A 14,713-nucleotide genomic window follows, 5' to 3' on the forward strand; every position below is an offset into this window, starting at 1 on the left:
AACCCCCCCCCCCCCCAACATGGAGCTGCAGGACCATCAGGATGTGGTTTCAATAACGTTTGCATCGACCTTCTCCGCCTGCGTGGCCTTTATGACTGAGACTGAAGAAGCGCCGAGGCCGGATCGAAGACCCCAACAGAACCTATCCATCTTTATCAGACGCGGGCCCGGATCAATCCGCCAAAGTCAGGAGGAGGTGCTGCAGGAGGGGGCGTGACTCCTGCCGCTGATGCATGGAGGAGCGTGTGTCAGGTCAAAGTACTGCGAAAGCTGCAAGAACTGAGCTGTCGCAGGAACCTAAAGGACACTCAGGGAGTTCCCGCTCTCCACGGCGGTGCAGAGTCACTCCGACTCTTCAGAGGATCGATTTGATTTACTGCAGGGGGGTTAATTGTGCGTGGGGGGGGGGTTAAAGCTGAGATGCGGGGGGGGTTCCTCGCCAAAGTCTCCTCACGTACGGACCTGACCTTGAAAATGTGGGATTTTGAAGCAACATCTGACCTGAACCCCCCTCCTCCTGCACACCAATGCATGATGGGAGGCTGCGGGCTAACGTGAGCTAACAGCCTCTGAGGCGGAACAGATTCATCGCCTAATGTGGAAAATATGCGGTGCGCCGCCGCCGTCTGCTCGGCTCATCGTTCAGATCAACCCAATCCGCCGCCGGCGCAGCTCTCTGCTCACCGCTGCTGTTGATGCACCGGACCTGCGGCTGGCGAGCGCCGGGGCCGCACTGCTGCCCGTCGGCGGGTAGACACTTCTCCAGGCTGAGCAGCTGCCAGCCGTAACAGGTGGGCTCGTCACACGGCACCGCCTCCACCAGGTGGGGGCAGCTGCCCGGGCCCCCCGTGGGCTCGTTGCTGATCTGTCGTCTCCTCAGTTTGAACCCTGCAGATCAGAGACGAGGACGCCGCAGGAACATCAATCACTTCACTTTATTGCAGTTCTCTGAATGTTCTCAAACTTTCTGCTCATCATCGATGAGCTCCGACTTCTCAGCATGAAACTACGTCACCGACAAACAGATTCTTTTATTTTAATCTGAGCAGAAACATCAGAATGATGATGACATCAGCATTTTTTATAGTTCTGTGTCTCTTGAATAAAAAATGTATCTTCCTGGTGAAATAAAGTTTAAATAAAATATGTATAATAAGAAAAAATTAAATAAAAATTTTAATTAATTCTTAAAGTGTATTTCAAATGTAAATAAATTTATGTCTTTGATTTTCTGATCTATTTTCGTCTTTTTCACCTTCATGGAGTCTTAAGTAATAAAAAGATAAAAATCTCAGAATTAAATATAAACATTTTTATGTTTTCCAGTGGTTGGTTTATGTCACTTTAACTTTAAAAGCATTTATTGAAAACACTTTAATAAAGGCTTTAAAAATACATAAAGATATAGAAGTATATTTAAAAAAAAATATTTAAAAATGTATCTATAGGATTGAAAATAAATCAAAATTTAAACATTTAAATATTACAATAAAATAAGTAAATAATAAAAAACATAAAATATATACAAATATAAATAACAGTAATAAAATAAAAAATAAATGTTATTTTCAGAGTTGATGCTAATTTTATGAGGGGGCGGGGCTTTGGAGCCCATTGGCTAGAGGGATGTGATTGACATCCAGTGGTTTTGGAAGCATCATTTCTGCTCCAGAAAAGCATCTGAGTCAGCCCCCCCGATGTGGCGTAGTAAGCCCCGCCCCCACACAAAGGTAGGATCAACTCTGATTTGAAAATGTAAATTGAAAACTAGCAGTGAAGAGAAATGAAAAAACTAAAGTTGAGCAGCTGTAACAGTTTTAGTTTTTTTAAATCAGGTTTTCAGTATTTCTTCATTTTTTTCTTCTCAAATGTTACATTTGTCTTTCAAATTTGTGGATGTTGAAGTTTTCAACATTTCTAATCCGGCTGCCCCCCCCATCCTGCTGTGACCCACACAAACCGTCGGTCTGTTTCCTGACCTTTCTTCCCCGTCTGGTCGTCACAGTTCTCGAAGGTGCAGGGCCCCCAGGCCCCCCAGGGCGACACCTGGCAGTCGATGGGACAGGGGATCTGGCACAGCTGGGACCTGTTGGGGACCGGGCCTTGGCACAGCCGGTTCTCCACCGGGGGGGAGGCTGGAACCACCAGAAGAGAAGCAGAAGTTCAGCGGCGGGAAAACTCCCCAACAAACCATGAAGACTGTTCGGATGGAGAGATGAGGCGGAGAAGGAGAGCGGGAAAAGAGAAGACGTCTCAGCACGCGTTCGCTCCACGGCGTTTGATTGGACGTTCTCCTACGTGCTGGATTTACAAAGTACGTTCTGGAAGCAGCAGGTAAACTTCACACCTGTGTGAACTCCTACAGAGGCGATCGGCTGCAGCACAGCCTCAAAACAGCAAATCTCCTGAAGATTCATCTTTTCCTGCCTTCATGCAGACGGACGCTCTGAGATCTGCGTCCGATCGACTCACAGGAAGTCCTGCTTCAATCCTCAGATCAGGAGGATTTAATGGATCTGAAGGCTGTTTTTAATCCAAACTTCTGCAGAAACGGGTCAAAACCCACTTCAAAACCAACAAACTCCTGAAGAAAAGCATCCAGACAAACACTATGATCTAGAGCACATGTGTCAAAGTCAAGGCCCCAGGGCCGGATCCGGCCCTCCGGGTAATTCTATCCAGATCATTTTATTTTATTGTTATTAATGACCCGATATTATCTTGTGCTCATTCCTAACTTGTTTTGACAAAATATATTCTTATGGAGAGTAAAATATTGAAAGTTATTTAAGGTTTAAGTTGATTTATTCTGTAATAATATTCCTGCATTTTTATTATTCAGAATTATGTTAAAAAGTTACAGTTTTAAAGTTTTAGAAATTGGAATTATGATAGTTTTTTGGAATGTTTTGGAATTTACTAAAAAGTTTTAGCCATTATTAAGCGTAAATTAGCCATTCTAGCTAATTTAGGCTTTTTCTCAGTTTGTCAGAGATTTTTAAGTTTAGCAATTTTTTCACCATCATGTTAGCTTTTTGGGCGACCCTAAGTTTTTTTTTGTTTGTTTGTGTGTTTGTTTTGTTAGGCTAATTTGGAGTTAAGCTAAAATTTTAGCTTGCTATCAATTTCAGCATCTTCAGCGGCCAAATTCAGCTTCCAGCATTCACACTAGCATTATCACAGGTGATGCTATATATCTAGTTCATAATTATGATAAAAAGTTATGGTTTTAAAGTTTTAAAAATGTAGTTTTAGTGTTCAATAAATGTTTAACCTGTTCGACCTCAGGTGTGTTTTGGATTTTGGCCCCTCGTGTGATTGAGTTTGACCCCCCCGATCTAGAGAGATCTGATATAGAGCTGCAGCTGACCTCCAGCTCTTCGTGAAGAACTTTACAAACTGAATCTTTTTCTGTTTTCATCTGTGGAATTTCTGAACATGGAGTCTCCGGTGAAGCCTCATCAAACCAAACTACTGAAGGTTTTGATTTCTGATCCAACATTAGTATGGATCCGGTTCCCAGAGTCAAAACCAAAAACTGAGAAGCTGCATTCAGCTTCTATGTTCCACAGATCTAGAACACAAAGCGTTAAGATAACAATAAATCAATTACAATTTCTTTAAATGTTGTCCTACTTCACTCAAAAAAAATATCGGTATTGATACTAGAAATATTAACTTTTTATCTGAACGATACCCAAATGATCAATATCGGTAACGATATTGAATGTTATCGAATCGATACCCAAAATATTGATATTGATACTAGCAATACTGACTTTAATCAGACCAATACCCAAAATATCTGTATCAATATCAATACTTGCAATATCAACTTTTATCAGAACAATGCCCAACGACTCAGGATCCCACCTTCCTACTGAACAGTTCAGTGAAAACGATTTGTCTCACTGGAACGTTCCAGACGTCCTTCAGCTGAGATGCTGAACCTGATCTGAGTTAATGGTCCGTCGGGTTCGTCTGAATGAGAGGAGAACTGGGAAGGCGAGGAAGAGGAGGCGGCAGGACGGCTGCGTGATGAAGATGGAGTCATGGCGAGAAGGGGAAGACGAGGCGGTGGGGTCATCATCATCAGGGCCCGGACACCTACCTGAGATCTGGAAGGTGACGGAGATGAGGGGGGGGACACTAGGCTTCTGCGGTCTTTGGCTCTGACCTGCTGCAATAACAGGGAAATACAGCTATTAGCTACACAGTGAGCAGACGGGGGCGCTGCCGAACACCAGGCACAGATCAGCGGGGGAGGGGGCGCACACGGCCAGTCCGGCCCCCCGCAGAGCGGATCAAACCCGGAGAATCACAATGCTTTGAGGGGAAACCGCAGGTCCGATCTGACGGAGGAACAGACGCCGACTCGACGGTTTGGGAAACGTCCTCGTCTGAGGCGTTTGAAGGATCTGAGCGGCGCCCCCGCCTGCAGCTCAAACGCAGAACGCGGTTCTGATAAAACAAAAACCGTTTGAGGGAGTTTAGGAGGATCAGCCGCTGCTGCGAGGATTCCTGCGGTTTTTGTCACAGAGACGATGGAAGCAAAACGACAGCAGAACTTCTGATGATGCAGACGCCGCGGGGGGGGGTGGACCACACCTGTCAACAGTTTTGAAGGAAAACTGAAGAGATAAACGGCTGCTGGACAGAGAAGACTCTGAGTCGCCTGTTAGGGATGATGCTGGTGTCCGACCAAGAGTCCATCATATGTGTTCATGGAAACCGTAAAGGAGGTTATCCTTTAAATTGAACATTTAAATCCTTTTTTACTTGACTGTACTGAGACTGTGGTGTTCAGCATAGAGCAGGGGGGTCAAACTCAATCGCACAGGGGGCAGAAACCCAAAACACGCTTTAGGTCGCGGGCCGAACAGGATAAACATTTGTTGAACACTCTGAAACGACATTTTTAAAACGTTAAAACTGTAACTTTTGAACATAATTCTGAATAATAAAAGAGTCAGGAATATTATCCCAGAATAAATCAACTTGAACCTTAAATAACTTTCAATATTTTACTCTCCATAAAATATATATTTTGTCAAAATTATACAAGTTCAAAATGAGCTCAAGATAACATCGGGTCATTAATAACTATAAAATAAAATGATCTGGAGGGCCGGATCCGGCCCTCGGGCCTTGACTTTGACACATTTGGCCTAGAGAGACTGAAGAAAAGACAGGAAGCAGAGCTGGAGGTAGCAGAGGTGAAGATGCTGAGGTTCTCTTTGGGAGTGACCAGGATGGATCAGGAATGAGTCCATCAGAGGGACAGCACAAGTTAGAGGTTTTGGAGATACAGTCGGACTGAGATGGTTCAGACTGTCCAGAGGAGAGACTGTGAATATATTGGTATTAGGATGCTGAGTCTAGAGGTCTAGAGGAAGACCAAAGAGGAGGTTTATGATGCCGTGAGGGAATACATGAAGGGAGCTGGTATTAGAGGACAAGACAGGGTAGCGCCTGGTTCACACTGGACGTGGACGCGCTGTGAATCGGTGCCCGCGGTATCCACTTCACCTCTACTTCACACCAGACATGTGTGTTCCCACGACATCAACAGGCAATTCTGCTCAGCTGTGGTTATTCAGAAGCTTGTTTTTTGCCAGGATCAGACACCCAAACCCACTCCATAGTCGGCCTACGACGTTGATCTGTGTGTAAATGTGTTTGTCTGTTTTTTATGTTTATTATCATCTCTACAGTCTGTTTAGATACAAAAATATGATCACATTTGTCATTTGCAGTATTTTATTGTGAACAATTGGTTATATTTTGAAAATTTACCGGATTTTCTCGTGTGTCTCGGCGTAACTTCCTACCAGGATTGATGTGGATCATTCACAGGTCGGGCAAAAAATAGACCAGACGCCAAAACGATGGCTGCGCGGTGCAATGCGATACGGAGGACCGCAGCGCTTCGCGCCTGGTGTGAACTACATCAATGGTTAACACCGTTACACCACTATGCACTTCAGCGTCCAGTGTAAACCAGGCGTTAGATGGAGGAAGATGATTGGCTGTGACGACCCCTCAAGGGACAAACCAAAAAGAAAAACTAGAAAGAGGAGTGTTGGATACGCAGTGTGATGTGTTGTCATGGTAACGGCTACAGAATATGAGTTTATAGACAATTTTATTATTAAAAACGACAGAAATAGTTTGTTTATTGATCCACATTTAATGATCTTAGAGTTTAGTAAGGATAATTCCTTACGTAAAAAGCCTGAACAGTCTGATTTCTGATAATGCAGACTTCAAAGAGCATTATCACACTCATACCATGTTCGCTTATGAAATAAATATTAAATTGATATTTAGAACTTTATACTTGTTATTTGATCAGTTTAGATGGCCTTTTTTGGCAGAAGCAGACTATTAGATACGTGGTGTGGCATGACAACACGCTGATGAGCGGCTCCAATCTCGACTGCAGCAGCAAAGGAAAGCGATATAAATGCTGATTGTCATGATAAGTTAAACAAAGCTTCAGTTCAGAGAGAAGGTTTATCTCTTACCGCTTGTTTTTGTCCAGAAGATGAAGAAAAAGTTTGTTTTAAAGGAGCCTGTGTAGTGATACAGAACGTTTGGGGTATGTGACCGGAATTTCTTTTTTAGGACTGCATTATCACTCAGCAGCCAATCAGAATCGAGTCTTCACTCGGACCATGGTTCTTCAATCAAAGCGATTTAGGAAACTATTTTTGTTTCTTTAGCTTCATCATCAGGAGAACGTTCTCTCTGAAATGATGCTTTGGATCACCTAACGTGACGTTTAGCTCATAAACCGCTCTCCGCCGCTGGTTAGTCCTCAAACAGCTGCAGCGCTGTAGTCTCTGTTATCATGACAAACAATCAAAAGGAAAAATGGTTTAAACATTACAAAACAAAAAGATTAAAGTAATAATATTTGATTTCAGATGTATTACTTTAGTTCGTGACCGCAGTATTAGCAGGATAATGAGCTTTGAGGAGACCATCATTAGAAATGAATGGACTTTACAGAAGTAAAAATCCCACACAGAGCAGAAGACGGTTCAGTTTTTGTTGGTGGACGCCTCGTTGGGCGTCACCCTCACAGATGTGGTTCTCTGGTGTGTTCTGGTGGAGTTCTGGTTGTTGTTCAGTTTGGTGCTGAGTTGATTTGGTTTCTGTTGACGTCTTTTCACGGCCCAGTTTGTAGATATCCTACTTTAAAAAAATAAAAAACGTTCTGATGTCCTCTTTGGCTGTTTGGTTCCTTCCAGTCGTACTTTTGTTCTTCTCAAACTCCAAAACTCCTGATAAGATCCGTCTTTGTGCACAGATGGATTTAAGGATTTTTCCGGATCAAAGCGTCAAACGCTGTGAAGCAGATGAACTGAAAGGACGGACGATGTTTCATTTGGGAGGTCGGAGCCGCTCCTCCAAACAGATTAGAGGTTAGGATTGAGGAGATCATAAGCTGATTTCCACCTCCTGACCTGAGAGAACCTCCCATCTTTCTGCATCCTGTTATCTACGATTCCGACGGCGGGAGCAGCAGCAAAGTTCACGGAGGTCCAACAGATAAGAACTTTGTTCATGTGCTTCACAGCGGAGGACGGCGAGGAGCCAGATGGATGTTTCAGCACGCCGTCTCCAAATGAGATTCTAGTCAGAACCAGAAGAAAGACCCAAACCTTTAATTAGAGTCCATAAACTCTGATTAGGATTCATTATAACATCATTTTCCATGAAAGTGAACCGACATTTAGCTGCAGTCCATCACTGATAAAGTAAAGTGATGATCATTTATTTAACTGGAGACACTAAGCCGATCTCTCACCAGATAACTGTCTACTAGCATCAGCAGAAACATGAATACAGAATTCAGGCACAAATATTAGTGACATCTGAGATCGTTAATTCCTGATCGTTATAAATATAGTAAGAATAGAGAAAAAAAAAGTCATAATAATAATAATTTTGAACCTTTATGAATTTATAAGTTTAGTAAAAATACACAATGATATATTTCGTGATAGAACTTTTCCTTCATAGAGAAATGAGTCTATCGCAATGGACTTTTATTTTGAAGGGTTTGAGATCAACACTCGCCAGTTGCAGCATTTTTTCCTCTTAAAGAGTTAGTCCTCACATGATGAGTTAATGTTTATTAGCTCTCATTTGGTACATTTCTTTGAACTTCGTCTGCACAAAAGGTAAACTAACGCTCACGAGTCGCAGTGCCTTCCGCTAATCTTCTCCGTGTAACGTTTAGTTGAAGGAGTGAAAAATCGGGTGATCTTTAACGGGATGCAATCAGAACTGGAAGACAAACCGGCTAGACTTAGAGCAGTAACAGAAAGTTTAATTATAAAAAAGTATAAATTACAGAAGTATTCATGTGGCGCGATGTAGCATTAGCATGATGCTAATTATGCTTAGTTATTTAAAAAACTATTGCATGATTTTCAGTGCATCTGTTATGTTGAATGTAGGATAAGAATAATTATGTAAATCTAAACAACCTGCTGCGTATTTGGTTTATATCGTGATATTTATATATCGTTCTCACCTAATATGAAAAGAACTAAATCGAGATATAGAAAATCCGATAATCAATGCTCTAAAATGCAGAATAATGTCGGATTTTAAGTTAAAAACTAATCAAACCAAATGTGCTTCTGTCACCAGAGTAAATTCAATTTCAAAGTTAAGTATCACTTTTTTGTTGTAGATGAAAAAACTGAGACTCAAGTTCAGTTTAGCTGAAATACAGATTTTGTTAAAAAGATTGGTGACAATTCGAATAAAAAATATATTACAAATGGAATTAATGTCGATGATGTGACGTCATGTGACGTCTGTTCTGTAGAATCTGATCTCCTGATCTAAACAAAATGATCAGATTAAATATATATTCTTTTAATTTCCATACATGCAGTAGAAAGACAAACATATAGAAACAATTCAGACATAATTTCATTATTCATTATTCATTCATTCTTTTAGTGGAGATTCTCATTTTTACGTCTATATTTCTAATCATAAACTGAGATGTTTCAGGAGGAAGGAAGAAAAGCTTCATGACGTTTGGGACACTTCCTCCAGATCAAGCCTGCTAATCGCTCCTCCTCTGGGCTGCGTGAGAGGAACTTCTCGCCACATTTGACACATGAAGCATCACCTCACTTTAGGACACGGCCTGCTGCTCACATGACCGTGCATGAGCCTCAGCGACCTCCTCTCAGGTCGTGCTTAAGACGGCAGCTTTGACTCTAAGAGGGCTTGACGAGCGTCAGATATGGAGGCCTTTGCACTCGTGGTCACAAACAAGTCAAAGGAGGACGGCGGAGGATGACTGCTGGCGGCGCCGTGGGGAGAAGGTCGGCACAGGTAACAGCTAAGGTAAAAGGATTTGAGGCGGGGCAAATGCGTTTGATGCTGTAGTGCAGGGGTGTCAAAGTCAATCACAAGGGCCTAAAATCCAAAACACACTTTAGGTCGAACAGGATAAACATTTATTAAACACTCTAAAACTACCTTTTTAAAACTTTAAAACCGTAACTTTTAAACAAAACTATGAACTGGATATATAGGATTACTTGTGATGTTAGTGTGAATGCTGTAAGCTGAATTTGGCTGCTGAAAATTGCTGAAATTGATAGCTAAAAACGCTGAAGGAGATAGCCAGTTAAACTTTTAGCTAAATGCCAGATTCGCCTTAAAAAAGTGAAAAAAAGCTAAACTTTAAAGTAGCCACAAAAAAAACAAAAAAACCTGAAAAAGCCTAGATTAGCCAAAACAGCTAGCGTGTGAAAATTAGCCTAACTCTGAAACAGCCTAAAAAACAAAACAATAGAAAATCTTAGCCAAAAGAGCCAACATGTAGCTGAAATATGACCTAAACTCAAAAATAGCCCAAACAAATAAATAGCCTAAATTAGCCAAACAGCTAGCATGTAGCTGAAATATTAGCAATGCAAAATGCAAAAATATTCCAAAAAGCTAACGGAATGCCAATTTTTACAAAATTAAGACCATAACTTTTTAACATAAGTCTAAACTAGATATATAGCATTACCTGTGATGATGCTAGTGTGAATGCTGTAATCTGAATTTGGCTGTAGATGCTAATGCTGATAGCTGAAGATGCTAAAAACGCTGAAGCTAATAGCTAAAAATGCTAAAGCTGATAGCCTGCTCAAATATTAGCTAAATGCCAAATTGGCCGTATCTCAGTATTTTACAGTATTTGATTATTTACCACTGAAAGTAAAAGAGCAGAAATAACATGAAGAAATCTTCTGATATAAAAGTGTAAATTTGTTAAGTGATGCAGAGAAGTTTAAAGAGATTTCTGAATAATAAATAGGATGATAAAGTGGAAGGCACCGTGTGTGATTACAAGATCTGCACAGTGAGAATTCCCACACGTTTTTACATGAACACGTCTTTACGTTCGTTCAAACATTCTTCTTCACCTCTCAGCTTATCCCCTTCGGGGTCACCACGGCGAAACATCACCAACTGTTTCACATCAGTGATTTGGCAGAGTTTTTACACCGAATGTTACATGCATTCAAACATGAATTTTCTTAATGTTTCCTCAGATTCATAAATCTTTTAAATGAACGTGTCTGCAGAGCTTTACTTTGTAAAATGCATTTAACCCTCAGGCGTCCTGCGGAGCAGCTGTGAGATCAACGGGATAAAACTCTGTCTAAAATAAACCTAAACTTATTTCAATGTTCTGTGAGTGAAATTTTAGTGAATTAAAGAGAGAATATGTCGTTCATTTATGGCTTTTGGACAAAATCAATCTTTTAGTTTGATAAATAAGGCAGAATGTCGATCAGACCGCTGCAAAGCGGAACAGATGACCTGCTGTGGAGGCGGAGCCAAACTGAGCTGTCAGCTATTAGAAACAGAAAAATAGAAATATGAATTGCAGAGAAAAAAAATAGATTTCCAGCAAAAATGTTTTTTGTTTCGTATTTTCATTCAAAAACATGTTAAATAGTTTAACAAAATTTGTTCTTGTTGTTGTAAATAAAATTATACATAAAACTTTCATTCCATGTTGTAAAAACAGTTTGTTAAACATTAAAACAAAATAAATCCCATTTTTCCAGAGAGAATATTCTGTTTCTGCATAATTTTATGTCTAGAATGTGAATACAACATGGAAAAATGACTAAATTATGGTAGTGTCACATAGGAGATGTTGTGCTGATTAAAATGATACCAATTAAATAAGCAGATGGTCTTTCAACTTCAAAATCCAGGATTAAATTCAAAAGTAGACAAAAAAAGGGGTTTTAGGCACTAGATTCCAAAGGGTTAAACACAAAAATTGCTCAATTTGACGCATCACTAGGAATTAATAATAAAAATAATTTTAAAATATATGGTAAATACTTGGAATTTAAAGGACAAAAACTAAGTTAAACAGTTATTTCTATTCTCCTTCATGCCTTCAATGATCCTCTTTAGGGATGTATTTAAAGCTTTTAAAACAGATATTAAAAAAATAAAAATAAAAAAAAAACAATAGAATTAAAGATAACCAAAGAACAATTTTCATCTGGGCTTGTGAAGCTAGTTTAACCTTTTTTATTTGTTTATTTAGAGGAAGAGTGGCCAAAAATAAAATAATGAAAATATATTTTTAAAAATTGTAGCCAAATGTGATCTTGTCGGCTCTCTAGGACTAAGAATCTTTTTGTCTTTTTATAAATTTATTGACAGAAAAATGTCAAAATAATCAATAATAAAAATTTCTGTTTAGTTTTATTTCATTATTATAAATTGTCTTCTTAAACCTAAATCCTCCATGTTTTTTTAAAGCCATATTTGATGATTTTTCAGTTAATGTAGGTCAAATGTGTCAAAGTCAAGGCCCGGGGGCCGGATCCGGCCCTCCAGGTAATTCTATCCGGCCCTCCAGATCATTTTATTCTATTGTTATTAATGACCCGATGTTATCTTGAGCTCATTTCTAACTTGAATTATTTTGACAAAATATATTTTTATGGAGAGTAAAATATTGAAAGTTATTTAAGGTTTAAGTTGATTTATTATGGAATAATATTCCTGACTTTTTATTCATTGTAATGTTAGATTTTGCTTCAATATTTTGAATTCTAAATTTAAAATAGAAAAACATTTGAAGCTCTGGAGAATAAATTACTGCAATTTGGCTTGAACATTTATGATTTAATAGTCAAATTTGTAACAGATTCAGTTTTAATAAACGAACATTCTTCTTGTATTTATTTTGTTCAAGTTTGTGTTTTTTTCTCTTTTACTGCCTGAATGTGGAACCAAACGGACCAAACGTCTTGATTCCAGAATCGTCCTCTAACCACAGATTTATCAGAAGAATTCCTTTAAAACCAGACGTTCCTCTGACAAACTCTGTGCTGTGAAGCAAATTCAAAGTTGTTTTATTTTTAGATTCCCACAGAACTGTGAGAGCAGATCCTCACAGCTTTACATTTCCTCTGCAGACACAAAACGAAGCAAGAATCTGAATGAAAACAGACCGTCACTTCAGCTCCCATGTACTTCTGTCAAAATCTGTTTGTTTGTTCCTCAGAAACAAAACGGTTTGGAAAATCCGTCGATCATCAGACTCGGCAGCAGATCGATCGGTGGACTTATGTATCTTTGCAAAAACCATCAAAAAACGTCTGAAAGAGAAAAAAATGTAGGCTTTAAATTTAATTTGTTTAATGTATTTAATTTAAATTTAAAGGCAGCACCACTGATTTTTTCTTTTATTTAGATAAAAATGTCAGATTTCAGGTAAAACATGTTTTTTTTCCACTTTATAGATCTTAAAAGAAATAAAAGCTTTGATTGATTACCTTTGCGGTTGCCGTAGCAACACTGTTATAAAGGCAGAGCTCAGGAGTTTCAATTGAGTCACCAGTTCTGGTGATTTTATAAAATTCTGCTGATAACAGATCCGTCAATCATTCAAAGTCTGAGGATCTTTTTCCCAGAACAAAACGTTAGAGCTATAAGCAGAGTGCATGATGGGAGCTTTACCTTTCTCCTTCTCGCGCAGGTCGGCGAGGTATTTCAGGACCTCGGCGTTGGCCTGGACGCAGTACACCTCCCTGGTCTGCAGACCCCCCCCACACAGCCCCGTCATGTTGCTCCGCCTCCGGTCTTGTTGGCTCAGCAGCACGTCGACCCGGCAGTCGGTCCACTCGGTGGTTCTCCATGTGTAACTGCAAGGAGGGACCGCAGCTGCAACCTCAGAATGAAAGCTTTTTGGTAGAAACCGTCAGACGGCCGAGTGCAGAGATCGATAAGAAGAAGGAAGTGGATAAAATGAGCTGATCACTCTAACGGGGGGAGAAAGAGGAAATGAGTGACTTGATGGTGCAGGAGAATTCTGAACTGCAGGGATGTTCATTTGGATTCTAAAAGGAAAAGCCACAATCAGGACTTTTGTTCTTTGATTTACTGGAGATTTTCAACCATTTACATGATCATTCCAGTAGATTCTGAAGGAGAAAAGCGGCTCGACGAGCCGCTTTTCTCCTTCAGAATCGACTGGAATGATCATCAACCCCATTGGTGGAAAAAATGAGAACAAAAACCACAGTTTTGAAACAAAAATTCTAAAGTTTTCTGCTTTTAAGTAATATGTCATCAAGGTTAAAACATGTTTTCTCCCAGATTCCAAGTTAGTTTTATTTCTCTTACGATATAAATTCCCAAAACTCGCCATGAATCTATGGAGCTAAATTGGGGCCAATATTATTTGAAACCCAAATAAAACAAATATTGGTGTTTGGCCAAAAATAAAAAGTGAAATTTTTTCTCTTTTAAAATAAACTTATTTTTTTCAACTTCAACTTAACTTAAATTTAAAGCCTTTTTTAAGTGTTAAATTTTTTTTTTTTCACTTTCAATTTTTTTTCTTTTTGTTTTCGAATCTGAAAAATTCAGTGTCAAAACTTTTGGGGCGGGGCTAACACGAAGGACCAATCAAAATGAATGAGCGTGGTAACTTCAGTCCTGATGCATTCACTGACTCTGAAATCTATGAGAATTACCGTCAGAAAATGTCTGTTTAGTCTGTACGATCATAGTCTGAAGTTGTCCCAAGACGGGTGTAAAAAGCAGAGTTTTATCACGTCCAAAACGCCGTTCTAGCCCGTTCAAAGCGCCACCTTATTGTTGCATACAGGTATCAAAAACGTCCTTTTTACGTCCTTAAAACATCGTGGTAGCCCCGCCCCAACGTGCCACAACGGGGCCAAAAGTTTTGAAACTAAATTTTCAAATTTGAAAACAAGTTGAAGGTGAAAAAAGATTTGAAATTGAAATTTAGAGTTTTGACACCTAAAAAACAGAAAATTTGAAGCTGAAAAGAATTAAGTTTATCTTAAAATGGCAAAAAGTTTTGGATATTTCACCTTTTTTTTGGGGCCAAACAAAATATTTTTTTTATTTGTTTTATTTGGGTTTCAAATAATATTGGCCCCAAATTAGCTCCATATAGGGCTGTCAGATTTGTCGTGTTAAAAACACATAAATCTGACGTGTCGTTGACGCCGACAATTTTTTTGACGCATTAATCGCGGATTTTCTCATACGTGCCTTTCCATACCGCGCGCGGGCGTCCCCCCTTTACCTCACTGGCTGCTCTCACTAGATCACGGGCGGGTCTCCAACCACCGAGCTGCGAGCTAAAACCGGCCAGCGCTAGGACCTGGAG

General features: G+C 39.8%; 1 protein-coding gene across 8 annotated transcripts in view; it reads right to left on the minus strand.

The window, feature by feature from the left end:
- The window catches only part of LOC112136530 (thrombospondin type-1 domain-containing protein 7A), a 194,055-nt gene that overhangs the window by 93,263 nt on the left and 86,079 nt on the right, over window positions 1–14,713 (minus strand). For 6 of the 8 annotated variants that reach the window (XR_002917370.2, XR_004949370.1, XR_004949371.1 and 3 more), the window contains exons 4-7: window positions 13,030–13,214; window positions 4,112–4,180; window positions 1,980–2,135; window positions 685–888 (exon numbers count right to left, since the gene is read on the minus strand). Coding sequence is in view for 4 of the 8 variants with exons in the window: in XM_024258281.2 (XP_024114049.1) it covers window positions 685–888; window positions 1,980–2,135; window positions 4,112–4,180; window positions 13,030–13,214 (614 nt within the window). In the remaining 4 variants the exon portion in view is untranslated. The remainder of the gene's footprint in view (window positions 1–684; window positions 889–1,979; window positions 2,136–4,111; window positions 4,181–13,029; window positions 13,215–14,713) is intronic. The other 2 variants (XR_004949372.1, XM_024258278.2) reach the window with 1 other exon arrangement.

This window comes from Oryzias melastigma, linkage group LG16 (assembly GCF_002922805.2).
Source record: "Oryzias melastigma strain HK-1 linkage group LG16, ASM292280v2, whole genome shotgun sequence".
Taxonomy (NCBI): Eukaryota; Metazoa; Chordata; class Actinopteri; order Beloniformes; family Adrianichthyidae; genus Oryzias; species Oryzias melastigma.